The sequence below is a fragment of the Bos indicus x Bos taurus genome, chromosome 26, assembly GCF_003369695.1.
Source record: "Bos indicus x Bos taurus breed Angus x Brahman F1 hybrid chromosome 26, Bos_hybrid_MaternalHap_v2.0, whole genome shotgun sequence".
NCBI classification, from domain to species: domain Eukaryota; kingdom Metazoa; phylum Chordata; class Mammalia; order Artiodactyla; family Bovidae; genus Bos; species Bos indicus x Bos taurus.
The window spans coordinates 32,116,893-32,141,940 of NC_040101.1; the positions used below are offsets into that span (position 1 = coordinate 32,116,893).

Here is a 25,048-nt window from a genome sequence, read left to right on the forward strand (position 1 = left end):
CACAGGCTTAGCTGCTTCGCAGCATGTGGGATCTTCCCAGACAAGGGATTAAACCAGTGCCCCCTGCATTGCAAGGCAGAAGATTCTCAGCCCCTGGACCACCAGGGAAGCCGTGTCCGTAGGAATTGTAAGATTAAATAAAGATGATACACGGAAAAACTGCTCCACACCCGCTGGCTGTTATGATGACAGTGATGATGCCTCATCTGTTGAGTGTGTGTCTGTCTCCACCATCACTCTGCAAATTCCTTGAGGACAGGGACCTCACATCCAGCTTGTCTGCCTCTCCCCAGCTCTGGCTCAAGAACCAGCCCAAAGCCAGCCTATTTATCCAGTCCACCAGGACTTATTGAGCCCTTGCTATGGATGCCAAGCCCTGTGATAGAAACTGGGTTTAGAGATAAATAAGAGACTCGAGGGAGCCCCAGAGTCGAGGGGGACACAGACCTGTATACCAAGAGTGCAGTAGAGGGTCTCGGCTGAGGCTGTGAGCACAGTTAGGTACAAAGGAGGGAGCGGGCTGTCTCCATCAAGTCAAAGCTTACTGAGATGAACTGAACTGTCCCATTGACCCCCAGAGCAATAGCATTTAAGGACAAGGAGACGGCCACTCAGCTGAGACAATCTCACCACTAGTAAGTAATGGAGCTGGGCCAGGGACCTAAGTCCCTTGCTTCTCAAGGAGGGGGCTCACAGTGATCCCTGGGAAGTCCTTCCTTCCCCTGCTCCCCAACCTCAGCCTCTGCCCAGAGACTTGTAGGTTAAGGGACTTCCGGGAAACATCCATTCATTCTCTGGGCTCCAGACCAGGCCAGCCTCTGGCCTCCAGGGTATTTTTAGTTCTGGGCGGCCAGGTCTGGAGGGTGATTGGCAGCAGATGGAGCCCATGTTTTCTGAGCTTTCCGTGTTGTTCCTGGCTCCGCATGAGAGGTGGCTAGGCATGGGGAGGGGGCCAGGGCATACCTGGCACTCCAGCCCACAGCTGCCTCATTGTCCCTGGGGGAGGGGTTGGCCCGCTACTGCTGCCACTGACCCAAGGCTGGGAACATTCTTTCCTGTTGATTCATCACAGGGAATTCTTTGGGCCCAGTTGGGGTGGGGCAGGGCCATTGGGGGGACATCTGGGGCTGGGGTAGCCAGGGGTGAACAGTAGTCCTCCAGTGGCCAGGTTGGTGTGACCTGGATGTCACCCAGAAATCAAATAAGTCTACCTCCCCAACCTAGCCCTTATCACAATCTGCCTTATAGCAGTGTTTGTTTACACATCTGCCTCCAGACCAGACTGGAAAGCCCCTCCCATCCACCCCCAGCAATGTCTAACACTCTGGCCCCCTGTCTAGAAAGTAGGAGAAAATCAATAAAGATTTGCTGAATGAATGAGCCTTTGGAAGATAGTCAGGCAAAGTTGTAGGGTGGGGAGTTGCAGGATCAGGCTGTACTGATCTGGCCTTGGGAGGAAGCTGGGAGGTTGGAACTCGGCCTGTTTTACAGACGGGGCGACAGGGGAGGACAGACGAGGCACGGGGAGGAACCAGAACTGGGGGAAAGAAATTGGGACGAAAGGGGCTATGAGTCAGGTATCTGGGTACCCAAGGAGGCTTATGGGACTCCCCTCTGTTGACCTCTCCTACTTTTGTCTTATTTCACAGACTCCCCCGACCCCACCCTCCACACACGCTCCCCCCGTTCCCCAAGGGCCAGAACATCCTCATTCAACTCTGTAAGGGGTTGTAATGGAGAACTGAAGTTTTCTCCATTACAGTTTACTATGCTAGGGAGCAAGTCCTATCTCCTGGGGCTCAGTATTCCCAACTGTACAATGGGGAGAACAGAGGCCTCATGCCCCGGTAGTACTCAATAAACTCAGAGGGTGCAGGGCAATGAAGAGGACCGCCTGTTACTCCAAAGACAGCACACCTGCACCACACCATCCCGGACCTAATTAGCACTGAGTCGCCTGGGCCCCTTGCTGGTCCCTGCAGAAGGGAATCTGCGTTGTCCTAAGTAACCAAGCTGGCAGGACTCGGCCCTTCGAGATCCACTGAACATAATTCCCAGGTCAGCCCTGGGGTTGTGTGTACCACCCGGTTTGCAGAGAAGGAAGCTGTGAGTCCTCCGACGGGGACTCACGAGGCCACAGCGGGATTCGGCCGCCCGCTGGCGCTGCGCCGCCGTCCTTCCCCGGGAACTCCGATCCTCCCACAGTCTCTCCTGCTGCAGCGTGCCAGTTCCCTCTACGGAAAACAGCTGCCCCTCGACCCCCTCAACTTTCGCGACCCCGGGCTTTCCCAGGCCAGCGGGCGCCGGGCCGCCCTGGATCGCGTCCGGGGTCGGGACTCGCCGAGCCCTCGGAGGGGCCGACGGGCCGGGCGGGGCTCCCGCAGAGCCCAGGTCCGCCCGGGGGCGGGGCCTGCGGGCCTCCTCCGCGGCGGGCGGGGTGGGGGCGCCGCGGGCCGCAGCCGGATAAAAGGGCCCCCAGGCGCCCAGGAGGCCGGTTAGCGCTGCTTGGCCGCGGAGTCCAGGTCCCAGCCCCGCAACTTCGCGCTCCAGCCGGTGAGCCCCTGCCTGGTGCCTGGCCAGGTCTGTCTCTAGCTGTCCTGTCTGCCTGACTTCTGTCTCTCTGGGGGGTCTGCAAGTCTCTGAGGGTTCCTGAAAGCTGGGAATGGGAGGGATGGGGGTCCCCTGGACAGTGAGCCTAGCCCCCTAGTCGCTCACCAACCTGTTGCCAGTGGAAGTGTCCAAGTTGGGGAGCTTGGCCCAAGGCCCTCCCTGGGTGGTGCATTGCGGCCTCGGGTGCCTGCGTGTCTTGTTTGTGGACACGCTGCGTGTAGTCCAAGCATTTCTCTGGCCTTCTCTCCCCGGTTTGGGGGCGGGGCAGGAGAAGGGGCAGGTGGGCTCAGATGTCTCTCCTGTGACTTAAGGGACACAGAGGCAGAGTGCAGCCGGACTCTGGGAGGAAACAGACCAAAACTGAGTGTGCTGGGGTGGCCCAGGGGTTTGCCCAGGGCTGGAGATTGGAAGGGAGAGGTGAAAGGTAGCAGAGGGCTTCAAACTCACAGGCCCTATGCCGGAACACGTGGACATTCCTCTGCACTGTGTCAGGCCGCCACAGCCAGTGGTCCCAGGGAGGATATCAGGGCTGGGGCGGGGGAGGGGGGAGGGGGGCTCACCCCCTCCCCAGAGAGCTAGAGAAGAAGCTTCTAGTGATTCCCAAGGCTGGTTCCCACCAGGATACCACCCCAGTGCTCTCTCCTCAATACCCTGGGACACTTTCAGTCCCCCTAGCAGGGCCAGGTCAAGCCAGGTGCCAGGGGCCCCTGGCAGCACCTGGTTCAGGTGCCTGTCTCCTTCAAGCTGGCAGGATCCTGGATCTGTCACTTGGTTGCACTCAGCACTGGCAACCAGCCCAGTGCCCTCACACCACGGCTGGATCATAAATCAACCAGCAGCGGGGTGGAATTTCATTCATCTCCCTGCCTCCTTTCCCTCCTCTGCCTCCTTCCATGTTCATCCTTCTTTGAGAGCCCAGCTCTGGAACCATGATGCCTGGGTTTGAATCCTGCCTGAGCAAGTTACTTAGCATCCCAGGGTCTCATCTTCTCATCTGTCAAGTGGAGATGTGTTCAATAAATATTTTTTAATGTATAATAATCATGATAGCTTATTGTTAACCTCCTCTCCTTCTCAGCCTTCCTTCTCCTCCTTCTGACCCTCTCTCTCCTTCACTTGGGAAAAGCACTGCCACTTTGGAGGCTGCTTCCTTCTCTGAAGAGGCTTTTCAGCCTGGTCCTCTTCTCTGTGCTCAGCGCTCAGTCCTCTGGGTTGTGGGGACAGGAAGCAAAGACACCGAGTGCTAGGAAGTTTTGGGGTCTGGGCAGGGTGGGGGGCGCTTAATGGAGGGGTAGCCTTTGAACTGGGTATGGAAAGATGTGTAGGAATTTAACAATCTGAGCTAGAGGGAAAGGGTACTCCAGGGAGAAGGAACAATGAGAGCAAAGGCTTGGAGACTAGGAAACAGAGGATGTGTTTTGGGGAACGTGAGTAGACAAGTGTGATGTGAGCAAAAGCTGCAGAGGCAACTGCAGTGGGCAGGAAGGCTGGACTCTCCCTTTTTTGACTCAGTTCCTGCTACTGCCCATCCACCTCCTGGGGGGCTTTCATGGGAGGGAGCTGCTCTAGCACCCAGGGTCCTTCAGCAGAGGCCCGCCCCTTTTCCCGCAGAGGCTCCTTGGAGGGGAGGGAGCCTGTTGGCCCAGGGCTGCCCACAGCCTTTCATGCGGCCTCCAGTACTCTAGGGATGTCAGTCACACAACAGGCCTGCCCAGCCCACCGCTGGCCCACAGCATGTCCAGTGCCTCCCTGTCATTTTAGAGGGGCTGCACCTGCATCTCAGAGAGAAGAGAGCCTCTGATTCGTGTCACATGATTTGGTGGCAAAATGAGGCAATCCTGACTCCTGCTGTCGGGGAGCATGGTCATCTTTTAGGCCAGACCCAGTGTGACCTCTGGGACGTAACAGCTGGAGGGCCCGGAGCTCAATTCTCCCATGGTGATTTTGGTTTGGCTCAGTCCCTAGCTGGCCACCTCCTCCTTAGGGGTACACGGACGAGGGAGTGGGGCATCCCAGGCAGCGGAGAGCACTCTGCATGTGGTGACAGCCAATGGGGACCCCCACCTGCTCCTGAGTGAAGAAAAAGGTGCTCAAGTCTGTGTCGGAAGAAGTATGGAAAAGAAGGGTATCGGTACCGGGGACTCACTGTGGAGTTGGGGCCACCCCCTCCAGACCTTCTTTGTCCAGGGAGGGGCTGGGACCAACCTAGACAAGGGTTCTATAGTATAGCTGTTTCAGTTGCTGTTAATAATAGCTAACTAACCATTGAGAGTTGCTCTTCTAAGGGTTTGACATGTACTCATGCATTTGATCTTCACAAGAATCCCATCCCCATTTTACAGAGGGGGAAGTTGTGGCATGGAGGAACTAAATAATTTGCCCAGGACCACCCAGAAACCAGCCAGTGGAGGTGGGATGTGAACACAGGCACCTCACCCCCAGTCTGCTTACCTAAGCACTGTGCTACGCCGCCTACTGCTGCTGCTAAGTCGCTTCAGTTGTGTCCGACTCTGTGCAACCCCATAGACAGCAGCCCACCAGGCTCCCCCATCCCTGGGATTCTCCAGGCAAGAACACTGGAGTGGGTTGCCATTTCCTTCTCCAATGTATGAAAGTGAAAAGTGAAAGGGAAGTTGCTTAGTCGTGTCCAACTCTTAGCGATCCCATGGGCTGCAGCCTACCAGGCTCCTCTGTCCATGAGATTTTCCAGGCCAGAGTACTGGAGTGGGGTGCCATTGCCTTCTCCTTGCTATGCCGCCTTGCATCCTCAAATCTGCAGATACTTACAGGGTGCCAGCTACATACCTGGCACTATTCTGGGCCCTGGGGGTGCAACACAAAGTCCCCGTTCCCGTGGAGCTTCATTCTTGAGCTCTTTTGTGCATTTCTAGGTGCCTACTGCCCCCGACACTGGGCTGGCCAAAGCAGGAGGCTTGGTGGCTAAAGGAGATGGGGCTGGGTGCAGGAAGGAATAAGGACTGATTCTCAGCCAGAAACTAGCTTGTGGGGAAGGAAGGGGCAGGAGGCCCCGTAAGACCCTCCCTACTGAGAATTCCCAGCTATGGAATTCCACCCCCAGGAAGAGCAATGGCCATGGAAGAAGGGGGACTCTCCCCAGAAAGAGCCCCTTTAAGACTCAAGCACTAAAGAAGTGGCCAAGGACCCAAACTTTGTCCATCCGCTCCTCTGGGCCGGCCTTGGCTGCCCATCAGCGATAGAGCTGGCCGTGCAGGAGCTTCAACACTGGTGGCTGCAGACTCTGACAGCTGCAGCTGGGCATAACTGTTCTCTGTGCTCCTCCCAACCTTGCTACTAGGACCGAGGCTGCTAACATATGAGGCAGGGAGGACCAGCCCCCAACTCGTCCCCTGTGGGGACCCAAAGAACATCTGACCATAGCCTCCTGGGCATGGGGGCCCTCTCCCATGTCTGGTCACTGCCTCAAATGCTCCCATGACCCCTCACTTCCTACTGGATGAAGGGCAGATGCTCCACATGGTGCACACAGCCCTTGATCTTCTGGCCCCAGCATGTCCCTCCACCTTGGTCCCCTCCAAGTCACTGATACTGCAGTACAGGATTAAGAAAGGTCACTCCCTGCTCTTGCACAGACTCACCTCTTTCCCTCTTTCTTCCCTATTCTTTCCCCTTTCCCATGGAGGAGAACTCTTATTCATCCAACAAGGCCCTGTTTAAATGTCCCTTCTCTGAAAGCCTTCCCTGACTCCTCATCTCTGAGCTTCATTAGGGCAGAGAGTAGTGTTTGACATGACTTCTTTGTCCCAGCACCTGGCCTGATCATTGGCCTGAAGCAAATATTCCAAAAATGTTTGTTGACTCAGTGTACAAGTCATGCGCCTCCTAGAGGTGGAGCTTGCTGTGTGGTTTGGACAAGTCTCTTAAACTCTCTAGGTCCTAATTCCTTATTTCTGGAGTCAGGAGGTTGAACCAAATATCCTATACCTCCTCCAGCTTGAATAGTCTAGCCCTTACGGACCCCCCTTGCTACATGCATATGCTCAGTCGTTCAATTGTGTCCAAGTCTTTGTGGCCCCGTGGACTGAAGCCTGCCAGGCTCCTCTGTCCATGGGATTATCCAGGCAAGAATACTGGAGTGGGTAGCCATTCCTTTCTCCAGGGGATCTTACCGACCCAGGGACTGAACCCACATCTCTTACATCTCCTGCACTGGTAGGCTTTACCACTAGTGCCATCTGGGAAGCCCCTTCCTCCATAGGAGACTACATCAAAAACAGCTCTTTTTTGAGCACTTACCATGTGGTAGGCTCATGATAAGCCCTTTATCAGTGTTTTATTCAACACTCAAAACAACACTGGGAGGTAAGGATTACTACCCTCACCTTACAGATGAGGAGACTGAGATTCAGGAAAACTAAATTTACAGCCAAGGAATGCTGGGTTTGAGCCAGATGGACTAATCTCAGAGCCCAGACTCAATCTGTGCCACCACACACACACACACCCCAACACCCCAACACACACACACATACGCACACTTGGAAGGGCCCAGGCTGTCCTTTGTCTCTGCCAGCAGAAGAGGCCTGAGGTCAGAGGTGATGACTGTCATGTTTACTTGTTCCCCAGGTGCCGTGACTCCAGCTGCCCTTGAAGTCACCATAATGTGGTTCCTACCAGCCGCCCTCCCCCTGCTCCCGTTGCTCCTGCTGCTGGGCCAGGCCCCTCCCAGCAGGCCACAGTCACTGGGCACCATGAAGCTACGGCTGGTGGGTCCTGGCAGCGGGCCGGAGGAGGGCCGCCTGGAGGTGCTGCACCAGGGCCAGTGGGGCACTGTGTGTGATGACGACTTCGCCCTTCAGGAGGCCACAGTGGCCTGCCGCCAGCTAGGCTTTGAGGGTGCCTTGACCTGGGCCCACAGCGCCAAGTATGGCTCAGGGGAGGGTGAGTAACTGCTGCTGCCCTGCAGAATGACAGGGGGATGGCCATGGGCTTCTCTCGGGGGTGGGCTCCCTTAGACTCCAACAGAGCAGATGAGACCCCCACTTATCCTTTAGTACCCAGCTCACACGACCTGCCCTACCCTGGCATTCTCATTTGCAGCGAGGCCACCACCACTGCCACCATCACTAGCACTCAACTCTAAGCTCTTTGAACATAGCGATTACATGTGTGCATGCATTCATTCCAGTCATGTTTATTGAGCACTTACCACGTGGTAGACTCATGATAAAATGTGTGCGGTCATTTCAGTCGTGTCCGACTCTCTGTGACCCTATGGACTGTAGCCCCCCAGGCCCCTCTATCCATGGGGATTCTCCAGGTAAGAATACTGAAGTGGGTTGCTATGCCCTCCTCCAGGGCATCTTCCCGACCCAGGGATGGAACCCACGTCTCCTGCGTCTCTTGCATTACAAGCAGATTCTTTACTGCTGAGCCACCAAGGAAGCCAATCACACACAATAGGTGCTCAGCAAATGCTGATGGGTGAAGACTAGATGGATGAATGAGGAAACAGATAGACCTAATTGCTAGACCTCTACCTGGCATTTTCCTAAAGCAGATTCGTTGGGATCTGATTCTGAGAGGAGGCAGTAGGCAGGTTTGTAGATACCAAGCTCCCAGGAGAACCAACTCCTCTCTCCCACCCCCATTTCCCACTCAGATTTTGGGAGAGGAAAGTGGGGTCCTATCCAGGAGGCAGAGCCCATGACTTAGCTCTCTGTGCCTGTCCCCAAGCATCACTCATCCTCCCCCCACAGGACCCATCTGGCTGGACAATGTGCACTGTGTGGGCACCGAGAGCTCCCTGGACCAGTGTGGGTCTAACGGCTGGGGTGTCAGTGACTGCACTCACTCAGAGGACGTCGGGGTGGTATGCAATCCCCAGCGCCACCGTGGCTCCGTTTCTGAGAGGGTCTCCAATGCCCTCGGGCCCCAGGTGAGGAGGCTGTTCAGGCCCTTGCCTGAGCTGAGGGCGTGGTCAGGGAATGGAGGGCCTCCAGGTGATGAGCCAGGAGGAGGAGGGAGAGGAAAGGGAGCAGAGGGCAGGCTGGGAAGTGCCCCTGGGGCCCCGACACCTGCTTGTGGCTTGGAGCAGGTGCACGGACAGGGCCCCAGCCTGAGGCGGGAGGGCAGGGACTCGAGGCTGGGCCTGCCGGGAATCACTGAAGCTGCTCCCCATGAGAGGGTAGGGGGTTGCCTCACCCACAAGGCCCGGCCACAATTGCTGTGTCTTCCGGGCACAAACAAACCGGAGCTAAAAACAGCTCAAGCCAAACAACAGGGGCAGGCAGGGCAGGTCTCTGACTCTTACCCTCTGCTGCCGGGTAGACTCAGCTTGAGGACAGCTGGCCCAGGCCCACTGACTGGGGCGGCCATGACAGGCGGCTCTGCACTGGTCTAAGTCATTCAGGGCTAGGGTGGGAGGGCTCAAGGACCAAAGGATCCTGCTGTGGTCTCAAGCAGCCAGTCGGTGTCCATCCTCTGTCCTCCCCAGGGTGCTATGAAGAAGGTCCCCCTGTGCCCGATGGAAGCCTCCCAAACTCCAAAGGCTCCCATCCTGAGCCCAGGGAGGGTGTGGATCTGCTTGGTCCTCTCTGGGGTTCAGGAAAGGACCCTAAACAAACCGAGCTTCTGCCTCAAACCCACTGTGTGGCCCTCGGCCCCTGCCTCCCCATCTCTGAGCCTCCGTTTCCAGCCCGTCCAATGAGGGTGCTGGGTGGCATGATCTCTAAGTGCTCCGAGCCCCAGCTTTCCTATGTGAAGACCTGCAGCAGGCTCAGCAGGAGCAGGACTCCTGGGGCCCATGGAGACTACACATCCCACAGGACCGGCGGCTGGAGGAGGTGCGGCTCAAGCCCATCCTCGCCAGCGCCAAGCGGCAGAGCCCGGTGACCGAGGGAGCCGTGGAGGTGAAGTACGAGGGCCACTGGCGGCAGGTGTGTGACCAGGGCTGGACCAGGAACAACAGCAGGGTGGTGTGCGGCATGCTGGGCTTCCCCAGCGAGGCACCTGTCGACAGCCACCACTACAGGTAGGAGGCACCACCACAGGTAGGAGGGCTGTGCAGGAGGCGGGGTTGTGGGGCAGTGGCTGAGTGTGTGTGCACATGCATGCGCATGTATGTGTGTGTGCGCCCGCGTATTTCTGTGCACGTGTGTACATGCGTGTGTGTGCACATGCATGTGTGTGTGTGTGTGTGCATATGTTTGGGACCTTGCAGACTGCAGTGAGACTGGCAGGAGTGGGGTCTATAGGAGGACATTCAGTGGGTGTTGGGATTGGGAGGGAAAGAGGCCCAGCCAAGGAATGTCCCTGGATTTCTGGGATTATAGATCTCTCAATAATTAAGAGTGAAGATGAATTTTCAGCCCCTGGGAAACTCCTAGAAAAAGTCAGAAAATAAACATTGTACTTGAGAATCAGATAGAAAGAATTGACTGTAGCACAGAATACTCCCAAAATGAAATGTGCTGCTGCTGCTAAGTCACGTCAGTCGTGTCCGACTCTGTGCGACCCCATAGATGGCAGCCCACCAGGCTCCCCCGTCCCTGGGATTCTCCAGGCAAGAACACTGGAGTGGGTTGCCATTTCCTTCTCCAATGCATGAAAGTGAAAAGTGAAAGTGAAGTCACTCAGTCGTGTCCGACCCTCAGCGACCCCATGGACTGCAACCTATCAGGCTTCTCGGTCCATGGGATTCTCCAGGCAAGAGTACTGGAGTGGGGTATGTAAAACCGTGTTCCTGATTAGAAAATTAAACCTGAGTAATGGCACCCCACTCCAGTAGTCTTGCCTGGAAAATCCCATGGGTGGAGGAGCCTGGTAGGCTGCAGTCCATGGGGTCGCTAAGAGTCAGACACGACTGAGCGACTTCACTTTCACTTTTCACTTTCATGCATTGGAGAAGGAAATGGCAACCCACTCCAGTGTTCTTGCCTGGAGAATCCCAGGGACGGGGGAGCCTGGTGGGCTGCCGTCTATGGGGTTGCACAGAGTCGGACACGACTGAAGCGACTTAGCAGCAGTAAAGATACAGTGCTGCCCACAAGGACAGATGGTGCGGGTTCCGGTCTAAGCTTTGCTGATAACAGGCTTCAGGTCCTTGGTAGGGCATCCAGGCCTCAGTCATCCAATCCGCAGGGAATTCTCTGAACCCTGACCCAACGAATTTCCTCAATTCGGATCTAAGCCAGGTTCTGATTGGGTTGCGTGTAAGCCAGGCATGGGGTGGGGAGGCATTTGGGAGAGGAGACATAAAAAAATTCTGTCAGAAATGTGACAGAGCTGTCACAAGATTGCATCAGCCTGTAAATGATTACCAGTCAGGGTTCTACCCGCTCTGATCAGTGAGCGCTTCGTATGTTTCTCATCTCCCACAGGACATGAGTCATCTACCCTTACCCATCCCCAGTCAGTTGTTCTTCTCTGTGTCTCTGGCTTAGCTGACCCTAGTTTCCAAGACCAGCCACGTGGCTCTATCCTTGGGCATGACTGGGGTCTGGGTCCCTGACTCCCTGCTGCCTGATAATTGCACATCTGGGCCTGGCTGACTTGCCTACCACCCATGAGGAAGGCAGCCCTGATTATAGCCTCAGTATCTCTGGGTGGGCAGCCCCCAGCAGAAAGGCCTTCAACTTCCACTTGTCCCCAGAGGACTATTGCCTGGGCCCCTTATCATGGGGTTGCTCCCTAAAGGCTGCCCTTCAAATAGACTGGGGAAAGGGCAAGCTTGGAGCCTCCTGCCCTGGGCAGCCCAGTGCAGAGAGGACCCAACTTTGGGTTTAGTCAAGGGACCTTGCTGGGCCCTGCTTTCCCTCGCTAAGAAGTGGAGATTGTCTTTATCTGTGGAGCAGCCACCCTCTCAGACTGTGGCGAAGCTCAGCATTGAAATAAGATTTGTGAACAAGTGTGCCAACTGTGAAGTCTAGTGCAAAGTCAAGCACAGCTCTGAGGAGCCAGGGTGACAGGGCTGGGACTTCTGCACTCACTCCACTCCCCACCTGTTTGCTCCCCTCCAGGAAAGTCTGGGATTCAAAGATGAAGGACCCCAACTCTAGGTAAGGAGTAGTGCCCTCATGGGAGGGTGCAAACGAGGTGGCATGAAGGGCCTCCTTCCTCCCCCTTCCCCTCCTCCAGGCCCCTCTCCCCTCCCCGGTGCCTTGCCTCCCAGAGTCCTGAGCACCCCTTCTCCGCCCTCAGTCTAGCTTGTCTTCCAGACTGAAGAGCCTAACGAAGAAGAATTCCTTCTGGATCCACCGTGTCAACTGCCTGGGCACAGAGCCCCACATGGCCAACTGCCAGGTGCAGGTGGCGCCAGCCCAGGGCAAGCTGCGGCCAGCCTGCCCGGGTGGCATGCATGCTGTGGTCAGCTGTGTGGCAGGGCCCCGCTTCCGTCCTCCGAAGGCGAAGCCAGGGCGCAAGGAGTCCAGGGCAGAGGTGGGTCCCCAGGGCCCTGCCCGCAGGCCTGGAGGCCCAGGCCCCACTCACAGGACCCTGCTCCATGGGGAGGGACTGACTGGTGGGAGGGGACTCTCCAGGAGAGTCAGGGGAGAAGGGGGGTGAACCCCTCATCAAGGGGACATTGGTTCAGACCAGGAGGAGAGCAAGTCCCAGAATGGTTGAACTTTGGGATTTATTTAAAAGGGCCCATTTATAACCCTACCATAAATGGAAAGCTGACATCACTGGCCAGGAATAGAAGGTAACTATAAAAAGTGTAATTACACTGTAGCTGCATCCCATTGAGGGTCTAAGGTATTGAGCCCGAGCCTGGCCCTCGTTATAAAAAGCAAAGACCAAGAGCTCGGGAGGCGTTGCAGGCCGACGTCTGCACGTGAGAGGGTCTCCTCACGGTGCAGGAAGGGATGGGAGAGAATTAACGGAAATGACTTCCCCACCAAGCGTTTCATTAACACCACGCGCCCGCAGGTCTCTAAAATCATTTCACAGATCTGCTGGGGAAGTGTTGCTGTAGGTTCAGCCCCGAAGGACAGAGCATCAGTGAGGCTGGGTGAGAGGAAGGGACTTGTCTAGTGATTAGGTGGCAGGTTGTGAAGCCCAGGAACCCCAACTCCCGAGGCTGGAATTTGTTATTACATTTATTGTTACTGTTATTACGTAACAATTTATGAATTTGTTATTACTATTATTATTGTTGTGGTTCTTTGTTACTGAGGAAGGGGGAGAGCATTGAGGAGAACGACTTATTCAAGGCAATGGCTGCAGGAGTCAGAGATGAGACTAGGACGCCAGTCCTTGGCCCTGCCTGAACTGAAGGGGCGCAGCCCCTATGCCCGCCTCCTCCTCACCCTCCCTGAAGCCGGGTGTTCTCCCAGCAGGAGATGAAGGTGCGCCTCCGCTCGGGGGCCCAGGTGGGCGAGGGCCGGGTGGAGGTGCTCATGAACCGCCAGTGGGGCACCGTCTGTGACCATGGATGGAACCTCATCTCCGCAAGCGTCGTGTGCCGCCAACTCGGCTTCGGCTCTGCTCGGGAGGCCCTCTTTGGGGCCCAGCTGGGCCAGGGTGAGTGAGGAGGCCTGGGGTGGGGTGGGAGAGCCTGGGTGTGCCGCTGGTCCATGCCCTGGAGGTCCCAGGGTGCTGGGGGCCAGGGCAGCTGCCGTAGGGGTGAGGCTGCCAAGATGGAGCCTCACACGGCCTTTCTCCCTGCTCCCTGCTTGTAGCGCTGGGGCCCATCCACCTGAGTGAAGTACGCTGCAGGGGATATGAGCGGACCCTCAGCGATTGCCCTTCCCTGGAAGGCTCCCAGAATGGTTGCCAACATGACAATGATGCTGCCGTGAGATGCAACATCCCTAACATGGGCTTCCAGGACCAGGTGAGCCCAGGGCTGGGCAGCCCTGAGATAGCCCCGGACACTGCATTCAGCCGGTGGGGAGGGTTTGTGAGAGGCCACTAGAGCTCTGGGCCCCAGAGCCTGCCTGGAGCCAGCCTGGACCTCCCTCTCCTCTGTGAGTCTCCCCTGGCCTGGCCTGCTTCCCCTTAGGGCCAGGCTTTGGCCTTCAGAGATGGCAGAGGCTCAAGGGGACTGACTCTTCAGGCAGATGGGCTCGCCTGCCCCACCCCCTCAGGTCCGCTGTGAAGTTGAGAGAGAAGCGACCCATGGGCAGAGGGCTGCAGGGTGTCAGCACCAGGGAGTGGTCAGAGTTCAAGCATCATGCTAACGTGGATTGCGGGCGAGTCTCTCTTGTCTCTGACCTTGTTCTCTTCTGTAAAATGGGGTCAGCTGTCCCGGAGGGTCACTGTGAATGTGACGACAGATATGAAAGCACTTGGCAGTTGGTGAGTCGTCATCAGTGGCAGGATTGCAGGTAAATGGAAGGCAAGGCCTGGGTGCAGGCGCTCTGAGTCCACTTTCTCAAGCGGGCAGGGACTTTAGGGACTATCCAGTAAGATGTCCTCACTTTACAGAGGAGAGCAACCCAGAGAAGGGGAGTGTCATGTCCAGGGCTGCGTGGCGAGCTGGCCCGGACAGGTCTCCCAGCCAGCAGCCCCACGCTCTCCCCCTCCTAAACTGGCCCTGCTCCTCACACACCCCTGACCATTGCAGGTGCGTCTGGCTGGTGGGCGCAGCCCCGAGGAGGGGGTGGTGGAGGTGCAGGTGGAGGTGAACGGCGTCCAGCGCTGGGGGGCCGTGTGCAGTGACCACTGGGGCCTCAGCGAAGCCATGGTGGCCTGTCGACAGCTTGGCCTGGGCTTTGCCAGCCATGCCATCAAGGTAGGTCTCTGCCACGCTAAAGCTGCTGACCCTTCATTCATTCAACAGTTAGTTATGAGTGGAACTATGCACCAGTGAATGCTGGGTGCTGGCGATCCTGTGGTGAACAAGACACAGTTCCTGCCTCGTGGAGCAGTCCATCCCCACACAGTCACGTGGGGGAGGCGGTTTTTCCTGAAGTGTTCATACAACGGGCACACAGCTGTATCTGCAGGAGAGATGAGCAGACATAAGCCAGATGAGGTGGGGAAGGAGTAAAGAGCCCATGTGAAGACCCTGTGGCCAGAGGACACTTGACTTGGTTGAGGAAATCAGGGGTGGAGTGTGGCTTCTAGAGTGATCGATCGGTGTGAAGTGCGAGGGTGGAAGAGGAGGCAGGAGCAAGACTGTTCAAAGCCCGCAAGGCAGATTTTTTTTAAAGATTTCTTCTTGCTATTTGGCAAACTGTTGGGGTGGGGATTACTGTGAATACAGAGGAGCACACTATTGCAGGTGCCCAGCTGAGAATGTTGCTGGCTTGGACGGGGCTAGTGGAAGTCCTGGGGGAGACAGGTGGATAGATTCAAAAGATATCAAGGAAATGAAATCAAGAGGCCTGGGGCAAGGCTGCTATGGAGAAACTGCTTCAGCTTCGCCCACAGTGGCCTGCCTGGCAGTACTGGGCACCCTTCACCCTGGAGAACTGGGCTCAACCCTGAGCACAACCGGCTATGTAGGGTTGTATGAAGAACAGCTAAGGAAATGGGACAGGTCTGAGCGGACAGGCATGGACCAGCACCATCGTCTTCAAACAGCTGAGGGCTGCAGTCAGGGAGAGTGATGGGAGCAAGGCCAGTGGTGGAAGCCACAGCAGTGGATTTTGCCCTCATACATGGAAGGCGTTTCTAATACCAGAGGGGTCCAAAGTGGCACCACTAAAGATTTTCAGGCCGAGGCTGAGCACAGCTGGGTGAGCGTGGTTGGCCGGGGTCCAAGCCTCAAATGGAGTCAGGTGACTCTAAGAGCATGTCTCAGCCCTGACTGGGGGATGCTGGCTGTTTCCTTAGGACACCTGGTACTGGCAGGGGACGCCGGGAGCCAGAGAAGTGGTCATGAGCGGGGTGCATTGCTCAGGCACAGAGCTGGCCCTGCAGCAGTGTCAGAGGCACGGGCCAGTGCACTGCTCCCACGGCACGGGGCGCTTCTCAGCCGGAGTCTCCTGCACAGACAGTGAGTCACGGGAGGGCCCGTGGATGGGTGGATGTGGCTTCTCTGGGTTGCCAAGCCTGCAACTCCCATCCCGTCTCAGGGAGGGCCCTGAGAGCTGGTTCCAGCTCCAAGGCCCCAGGGTTGGGAGTGGAGGGAGGGCTGGATGTGGAGCACCAGCTCTGTCATTGCCACGTGTGGCCAGGTCACCTGCCACGTGGGGAAACAAGCTGTGCCCCGCTCATGGAGTTAATGTAAGAATTAAGACAGTACCTGCAATGTGAGGATACACAACGGTGTTTTTCAGTGTTTGTGTCATGACCAAACAACAGCAACAACATGTTACATTTAGTAAGGATAGTATTTTTCTCTTGATATTATGTCTGTGTGTCACAACCTAGGGCTTCCCAGGTGGCTCAGTGGTAAAGAATCCACCTGCCAGTACAGTGAGAGACTCGAGTCCAGTCCCTGGGTCAGGAAGATCCAGCAAGGATCTTTCTTCCTAGAGAAGGGCATGGCAACTCACCGCAGTATTTTTGCCTGGGAAATCTCATGGACAGAGGAGCCTGGCGGGCTACAGTCCAGGGGTTTCAAAGAGTCAGATGCAACTGAGCGACTAAGCATGCATGCACATCACAACATAAAATATTAACATATTTCTTACTGTAGTTTGTAGTAAGAAAAGAATTTGAAAGCTGTTGTAGAGAGTATAGAAATGTGAGGACACATGGGCCTTACAATGAGCTGTGGGATTTACCCAAAAGGCTTTATTTTAGGTCAAGACCATTTTGAGGCATCCATCTACCCACACCCCCAGATTCTTATGGTAGCAGCCTTTGTGTGACATATGCCAACCAGGTCTGGGCCAAGAACTCTATCCAGTCCAGAGGCTGCAGGCTGCCACCAACCCAAGTGGCCGCATGACCTTCTTCCCAGCCAGGCTGCAATGCCAAGACATCCTTCAGCTCTGTCAGCAAGCTTAGGGCTTTCACTCTGATCAGCGCCCATTGGAAGAGCACCAGCCTTTACAGCCCATCCTCCCCTGCAGGGTGATGGGGTTTCCAAGTGGGCCTCCAGCCACAGCTCCCAGCATACTGGGGGCCGGCTCCCCCCTCTCTCCTCTCCTGGGACCCTGTGCCCCTCGATGGAGGGGCAGCTTTCCTTCTGAATTCACTTGATACTTCACAACGGCTGAGCACAAGCAGCCAATGCACCATCCCTGTGGTCGTCCCCATCTCTCCTCTGTGATTTTTCTCATTTCTTTCTTGCCTTTACCGTCTCTTCTTCTCTCTGAAAGCACTCCTTTCCCTCAGAAATTCTAGGGTGTGCCCATGGGCATACCCTTGTCCGTCTCCAAAATATACCTCAGGCATTCCAAGAGCATTTAGTGATAGTGCAGACATCATCCAGCAAACCAGCTCCCACCCTGATGCCCATTCACTGAAAATAAACCCGTGTTCCCGTCTCACCATTGTCAGCGATGGCTCTGCCCCAAATCTAAACTGTAACCCAGTTTTTGCATGAACGAGCATTGAGAATTGGCAGTTTTCTCTCTTGATGGTACAAGGCAAAAGCTGTGGATCTCCACATTTCTGCACTCACACACAAGGGACCGCGGTGACGGCACAGTGGCTTCCCTGTGACCGGAAGGGAACTGGAGAGGCTCTGAGCAGCCTGTGGAGATGCAGGCTCCAGCACGGTGGACTCCATGCACCAGGGCATGCAGTGTCCCGGTGTGAACACCCACGGTGGCCATCAGAGTAGAAGAGGAGCCCTGGAGGAAGTACAGTCTCAGAAAATGTAGTAGAATGGCCCAGAACACCAGAGCCCAGGAGCAGGTTCAGAGATGAACTCTTGCAATCTCCAGCCCTCTCCCTCTCACACTGCAAGAACTGAGGCTCAGAAAAAGAACTGAGGTGACAAGCCTGGCATCCGCAGAGCTTCTGAGAGGTTATATGAGCCAGGCTTATAGGCAAAGGTATACTCTACAAAAGTAATGCTGGCTTCCATCACTGTGTGCTTGCCACGGCCACACCATGATCTCAGCACGTTACAGGTACTATCACACTCATATTATTCATTATTTGCATCTTACACATGCGGAAAATGATAGACGAAAGGATAAGCAATTCCCCTTAGTGGTGCAGACAGAAATTAAGCCAAGACAGGAACCCAGGTAGTCTAGCTATGAAGCCAGCAAGCTCCACTGTGACACTAGCAGCCTCCCAGCTTAACGTGATAGATCTCTCCTGTTAGGAGAACTCACATCTCCTGACTCCTAATGCGTGCTGCGTGCTAAGTCGCTTCAGTTGTACCCAACTCTTCGCGACCCCATGAACTGTAGCCCACCAGGCTTCTCTGTCTGTGAAATTTCCCAGGCAAGAATACCAACATAGGTTGCCATTCCCTTCTCCAGGGGATCTACCCAGGGATCAAACCCAGGTCTTCTGCATTGCAGACAGACACTTTACCGTCTGAGTCACCAGGGAAATCTTCTGACTCCTAAACCGCCCTACTCTCCTGGTTCCTCCAAAAGCACTCAATCTGGAGGCAAGCCTGTCCCCTAGGCCGGAGAGCAAAACCGGCTACCTCTCTCACCTTGGTGTCTCCACGGTGCCCAGGTGCCCCAGACCTCGTGATGAACGCCCAGCTGGTACAGGAGACGGCGTACCTGGAGGACCGCCCGCTCAGCCTGCTGTACTGCGCCCACGAAGAGAACTGCCTGTCTCAGTCCGCTGACCGCATGGACTGGCCCTACGGACACCGGCGTCTGCTGCGCTTCTCCTCACAGATCCACAACCTGGGCCGGGCCGACTTCCGTCCCAAGATGGGGCGCCACGGCTGGATTTGGCACCAGTGCCACAGGTGAGCGCCTGCTCGGGCCTCAGCCCTTAGGGGGCCAAAACCAGGGTGCGGATACCCAACCAGTCTGGCCCTTCCTGGGAGGGGTGGGTGTGAGCTCAGGGAAAGAGCCTTCCTTCCTAGACATGCTGTCAGCCCTGCCTCCAGGAGGCAGTGAGGAATCCTGAGCATCACCTGGCCTTTCCATTGCTCTCTTACCTGCCCTGTGGTATCCTATGGAGTGGTCCTCACCAGCAGAGCTGGTCTCTGTTAGAAGGATATTTCTCTGGGGGCCTTAAGCCTTGTCTTTAACGGCCAGGTGAAATGGGGACTCCTAGAAACCTGGAGACCCAAAATAGCCATCCCGTCCAGGATGCTAGCTCTGCAGAAAAAGCTGGTTGATTTCTGCAGCAGCAAAGCGAGGCCCCCAAGGAGGAGCAAGGAAATGCTGCTGGTGCTGGAAGGGGACAATGAGCATTCTTTCCTATCAGCAGCTTCCAGCCCGGACAGAAGGAGAAACGTTGTCTACAACAAAGGCAGAATGGAAAAGGGTGTTTTGTTTTGTTTTGTTTTTCCTTCATATAGCCGTGGGTGTGGAAAGCTGAGAGGAGCGGGCAGTGACTTTGGGACTCGACTTCGCTGAGATAATAAGCATCTTTCCCTGTAGCATGGACGGAGTTGTCATTAGAACTGGACTGGAAACAATGGTAGCCATCTGGGCCCAGGCTGGCAGGGAGCAGCATTAGCGTCCCTGCACGCTCCGCAGCTCCGCTCCTGGGCTAGTCTCTGGTCGTGTCCCTTCCTTCCACCTGCAGGACTCTGGCCTCGTAGTCAGGCAGCATCTCCTGGAGCTTTGACCTCTCCTCACCTGGCTGAGACCCTGCGGGATGGGGGCAGCTGTGTCTGGCTGCCTGGCAGGAGTGCCAGGAGAGTAGGGTCATACTAATCTTGGGTTTGGGAGGGAGAAGGGCACTGCCCTGCTATTATAACGCTCCTCTCTGGGTAATGATGGGGCCTGGTGCCTCCGTCCTCCCTGCCGGCTCCTCTCCTGCTGCTGCCATGCTGACAGCCCTGCCTCTTCCGCAGGCACTACCACAGCATTGAGGTCTTCACCCACTACGACCTCCTCACTCTCAACGGCTCCAAGGTGGCTGAGGGGCACAAGGCCAGCTTCTGCCTAGAGGACACAAACTGCCCCACAGGTATGTGGTCCCCTGTCTGCATATCCTCCCCCGGCCCCCCTGGGGTCAGGACCCCTCTGTCCTGCTCAACAGCCTTAGGCATCTGGAGACTGGGGCTTGGCAATAGTCAGCACTCAAGGCAATTCAAAAAGACAAATTTCCGGGAATTCCCTAGCTGTCCAGTGGTTAGGACTCTGTACTTTCATTCCTGGCTTCAGTCCCTGGTTGGGGAACTAAGATCCTACAAGCTGCGTTGCACAGCCAAAAAACAAATAAAGATGAATTTCTTACCTTCTCTACTTCCTCTGCATTCCCAGCATATTGTATATTATTGTTTAGTCATGAAGTGGTGTCAGACTATTTCCATGGACTGTAGCCCACCAGCCTCCTCTGTCCATAGGATTTCCCAGGCAAGAATACTGGAGTGGGTTGCTGTTTCCTTCTCCAGGGGATCTTCTCCAGCCAGGAATCAAACTCACATCTTCTGTATTGGAAGGCAGATTCTTTACCACCGAGCCGCCTGGGAAGCCCAGTGTACTGTGTACCACTTTTAAAATACTTAACGCTTTTTTTGGATAATAGTTGCTGACCTGTTTCACTTCCGCTGATCCGGATTGTTTGATTCCTATTTGCATATCCATAGTTCGTAGCCCTTAGAAAGGGCATGGTGAAACACCAGGTTGGATGGACAAGTGAATTAGCATAGAGGGATGCAATCTTCCATTCACATTTCCTAGGCCAAAGGAATTTTCACTAGAGCATCCAAATAAATGATCTCTGTCACAGATGGACTTTGGTACAGGGCTGGATTCGTGGTTAGTAGGACTCCTGGCTCTGATAGGCAGGATCTTTAGGAAGCTCAGGTCCCTAGTCTGACTGCAGTCAATTGGCAAGGCTGGTATGAGGATTAAACGTTGAAGGGTGTGAAAGACCTAACAGGTACTTTGTCCCGAGCGCCTATTGAGAGCCTCAGTCACCACCAGTACCCTCCCTTACAGGAATGCAAAGGCGCTATGCGTGTGCCAACTTTGGGGAACAGGGAGTGACCGTTGGCTGCTGGGATACCTACCGACATGACATTGATTGCCAGTGGGTGGATATCACCGATGTGGGCCCTGGGGATTACATCTTCCAGGTAAGGGGGCTTCTCCATTTCTTTCGGATGTTCTGAAAGCTCTCTGAGGTCAAATGAAGGAAGAGCTTTATAAATAGAATCTCTGACATGTCTGGCACTTGAAGGGGCTACGCTGTAGAGGAAAAAAAATCAGGATCCAGGACCTAGGTTTGAGTCCTGAGTCAAGGAACAATGGGCAAGTCAAAACTCAGTCCCCATCTGTAAAAAAAAAAAAAAGACATTAATGCCTACTTCCTGGAGTGATTGTAAGGATTAATGAGGAATACCAACACACCTCGCCAAGACTGCATGAAATGTAAAGGTTATCATCACAGAAGCCAAATTGCCTGTTTTTAGCCCATGCTTCTCTCACTCCAGGTGGTCGTGAACCCCAAGTTCGAGGTGGCAGAGTCAGATTTCTCAAACAACATGATGCGGTGCCGCTGCAAGTACGACGGGCAACGGGTCTGGCTGCACAACTGCCACACAGGTACCTGCAGGCCACTATGCGGCCATCCCCACAAGAGCCTGGGGTGCTGGAACACCCTCAGCATCCCTGCGTGCAAGCAGAGTGTGTGTGTATGCGGCCATCCCCACGCGAGCCTGGGGTGCTGGAAGACCCTCCGCATCCCTGCATACAAGCAGAGTGTGCATGTACAGGCTGGGGATGGAACAGAGATGAATGTCCTTTGATAGCTTCATAGAAGGTAGATTTCCAGAACAGACTTCACCCACCTCACCCACTAACTACTTCCACGACCCTCTTTATCCTAAAGGTTGTTCAGATTGAAAATGCAGTCTCCCGTCTGTTCTGGAATCTCGTTACTTCAAGCCGAGTCAGGATTTCCCTTTTCCAGTCTGTTACTATTCCCTTTCCTTTCATAGGATCTTAGTTGTCTCCATCCCAGGCTGGCTGCCTCACAGGCAAATGTAAAAGTCCCCTAGATCTGTGCTGCTACCTCCAGCTGTGATCCCTGCTTACATGGACAATAGGGCTCTGGACGCTTGCAGAACTGGTAGTTTCAGACAAAGATGCAATGATCCAGTGGGGGCAGATACACCCCAGAGCAAGGAGGTGGTTGCCCCGCTTGCCCATAAAGAAAGGTAGCAGTTCCTCTGTCTTCAACCTTTAAATGCTTGCATTTGCTGTGGGGCTGTGCATTCACACCCACATTTTGCACACAGGGGGAGGAGCAGACTCATTCATTTAGTTGACAAACGTGGGTTAAGACCTATCTCTGTGTCGAACACTGTGCCAGGCTCTGGGAAATTAAATAGGAGTAAAATGCAGAGCTGAGTGTCAAGTAGGGTAAGCAAACATGCAGATGGATACCCCAGTCCTACTGAGCACCCCAAACCACTGTGAACTGAGGCTGAGCAAGCAGAGAGCTTTCTGAGTAGCAGCCTGGGGGCCAGTCAGGATTCCCCAGTGCTAAGTTGTTTCAGTCGTGTCTGACTCTTTACAAGCCTATGGACAATAACCTGCCAGGCTCCTCTGTCCATAGGATTCTCCAGGGAAGAATACTGGAATGAGTTGTCATTTCCTCCTCCAGGGGATCTTCCCAACCCAGGGATCGAACCCACATCTCTTACGTCTCCTGCATTGGCAGGCGGGTTCTTGACCGCTAGCTCCACCTGGGAAGCCCAAGGTTCCCCAGAGGAAGGGACATTTGTGCTGATATCAGAGAGGAGACTGAAGTCAGAGGGGAGGAGCAGGAGAAAGAGCATAGCATTTGGCCTCAGGTTTCACTGGGCACCAAATCCAGTTCCACCACATTCCAGCTTTAAGACGGTGAAGAAATTTCCACTCAGAAGTCCTCTCTATTGTAAAATAGGGCTGTGTACCCAAGCCCACTAGTGTTCTTTGCAGGGAGGGTTATGATGGTTCCTGCTAAGAGAATGGACTTTATCCTGTGGACTTCTGGAAACCAATAACAAATTTCAGTCAAGGATGCAAGAAAATCAGATTTATGTTTTCAAAAGATAACTCTGACAGTGGATGAAGACAGTGAGGAGTAAGGATTTGAAAACTGTGGCTGGAATAGATTCTGCTGCCATTAAGCAAGACAGGAACAGGAGAGGAATTAGGAGTTGGAGCCCAGAGACCTAAGGCTGCCGGCGTGGAGGCAGAGGCTCCGTAACACTGGTGGCAGGCTGCACAGGGTCCAGGGGAGCGAGGAAGGAAGGAAACAACGTAGCTCCGACCCCCCAGGGTCCTTGCTGGGAAACAGAGGACGCACTCAGGTGCAAGTGTGAGGTTACTTAATGAGAGGACTATCCCAAGGTGTGAGCAGGACTAGGGAGAGGAGGATGTTGAGATATCCAGGGATAAGGAAGACGGAAATGTTGCTATCACTTTGGGCTTAAGTGGGCAAAGGCTGCCCTGGAGCCAGGTGAACCCTTGTGCTGAGGAGGGAGGAGCTGGTGGGGCTGGAGTCGCAGGAGACCATTGCTGCAGGACAGGGGAGGAAATGGCCCAACCTCTCCCTCCTTCCATCCTCTAGTCTCTTGTTGCTTCCCACTGAGCTAAACCAACCAGAAGCCAGAAGAGGAGGGAGCCAGGGTGAGGCAGTCTCCAGGGCTCTGGTCTCCAGGGCTCCTAGAGAACAAAGGAGGATAGAGAATGAATGTGGGGAGGGAGCAAGGAGAGTGACCAGCACAACCTTTCCCACTCGATAGCCTCTTCTTTCCCATGTTCCTGCAGCTAGGCACCTGTCGGCATCTATTTCTCTAAAACGGGTCGTTGTCCGTGCCCATGACTAACCCAATGGAAAGGCCAAGCCAGACAGGATGTATTGGTGTTTGTGAAGTTGTCAGTGAGGGGATGGGACTCTGGTGAGGTCAGCTACTTACCTGTCGTCCTTCGGTCCACAGGGGACTCATACCGAGCTAACACAGAGCTGTCCCAGGAGCAGGAGCAGCGTCTCAGGAACAACCTCATCTGAAGCCGTCACCACACGCTCCCAGCTGCTGCCCACACACCAGATACCTCAGCTTACTGGAGCCATGCCCTTCACCGAGCCCTGACACAGAGGGAAAGGGGCCAGCGCCAGGAAGCACCGGGAACCCGCTCAGGAAGCCTTTAGATAGCAAGATCACCAAACCAGAATGGCGCCGCTCCCTCAGGATGGCTCTGGGTCTGATCCCTGGGGGCCTCTGGTCTCTAGACTATGGCCTCCAGGCTTTGTTCAGCTGAGCTCCTCTCCTCTAAGGAGACCTGGTCTTCCCGGGATCTTGCCCCTGAGCTCCTGGTTCAGGAGGTACCAGTTCCTTAGGAATGGACTATGGCCTGGCTCCCCATCTAAATGGTGCTTTGCAGATGTCTCAGAGAGGGCCAAAATACAGGAGGAGGAGTCAGCTCTCTGCTAGGAGCTCTGAGTGACACAGCTTGTGTCAAAGTCACACCTGGCAGAGAATCTGGTGAACTGAGTGCCTTGCTTGATCTGTCCACACTTAGAACTCAGCTGCTCTTCAAGTCTGTTCTTCAGTGTCTTACCTTTATCCTCCTGCACATATGGGCTGTTTCTAATGTCCTTGGAGGCTTAGGCCTTAGGCATCCCCTTATCTCCTGATGGGCCCAAACCACCAGTTCCTGAGTGCTTGAGACAGGGCAGGATTCACCGAAGTGGCCAGATACAGCCTTCCTGCAGAGCAGCAAGAGAAGGCCCAAAAGAAAGGTGACTGGGGCAGTGTAGACCCCAGCTGCTGCCAGGTCTCTGCCAGGGAAAAATACTTGTCATAAATCCAGCAGGCGAGATCACTGTGCATCTCAGGACTGGCCTAAATGTCGAGTCCCCCAGGTTTCTGGACTGAACTTTCCATTGAATAAATTTTTGAAGTGGAAAGAGCATCAGTCCAACAGGCCACTCATCTCTGCAGGAAAAAGAAGACAGGTCTAGTAGAGTGAAGACTAGGCTATGGAGAAGTCAGAAGGGGGAGGATTTAATTGAGTTAAGGATTAAACCTAGGGAAGGCCACCATCTCTGCTCGATGTGGCTGTGATATGCTCTTGCTCAGGTGAGGTTAAGAGCTATGATCTTCTTGGATGTGATTCTTAATCCTGTCTCCACTTGGACACACTGCAGAGATGATCTTCACAGGTCTGACGCTCTCATGCCAATAAAGGTTGCTCACTATGGACTGCTACAAAGCAAGGCTGGCTGTGATTCTTGGCAGTTCTCAGCACATGAACTCTACCCCTTTTCACTCCCAGTGACCTGGTTTCTTAAGACGTGTGGGGCGCACGTGCTACTTACGCATCCCCTGGAGGAGGGCATGGCAACCCACCCCAGCATTCGTGCCTGGAGAGTCCCACGGATAGAGGAGCCTGGAGGGCTACAGTCCCTAGGGTCGCAAGGAGTAAGACATGACTGAGCGACTTAGCACACACTGCTTCCCAAT

The 25,048-nt window shown here is 54.9% G+C and overlaps 1 protein-coding gene across 2 annotated transcripts; it reads left to right on the top strand.

Moving 5' to 3' along the window:
• Positions 1 to 2,441: 2,441 nt before the first annotated feature.
• Positions 2,442 to 24,797, top strand: LOXL4 (lysyl oxidase like 4). 2 transcript variants are annotated; one of them, XM_027529112.1, is made up of 15 exons: positions 2,442 to 2,580; positions 7,216 to 7,530; positions 8,349 to 8,527; positions 9,417 to 9,622; positions 11,610 to 11,648; positions 11,808 to 12,027; positions 12,930 to 13,113; positions 13,272 to 13,426; positions 14,159 to 14,326; positions 15,373 to 15,535; positions 18,133 to 18,376; positions 19,439 to 19,554; positions 20,532 to 20,668; positions 21,026 to 21,137; positions 23,522 to 24,797. In XM_027529112.1, exons 2-15 carry the CDS (start codon positions 7,251 to 7,253, stop codon positions 23,590 to 23,592), a joined length of 2,274 nt encoding a protein of 757 aa, XP_027384913.1. In that variant the 5' UTR covers positions 2,442 to 2,580; positions 7,216 to 7,250; the 3' UTR covers positions 23,593 to 24,797. The 2 variants fall into 2 exon arrangements, with proteins under 2 accessions (XP_027384913.1, XP_027384912.1); XM_027529111.1 differs by having other exon boundaries at positions 2,442 to 2,553.
• Positions 24,798 to 25,048: the final 251 nt, after the last annotated feature.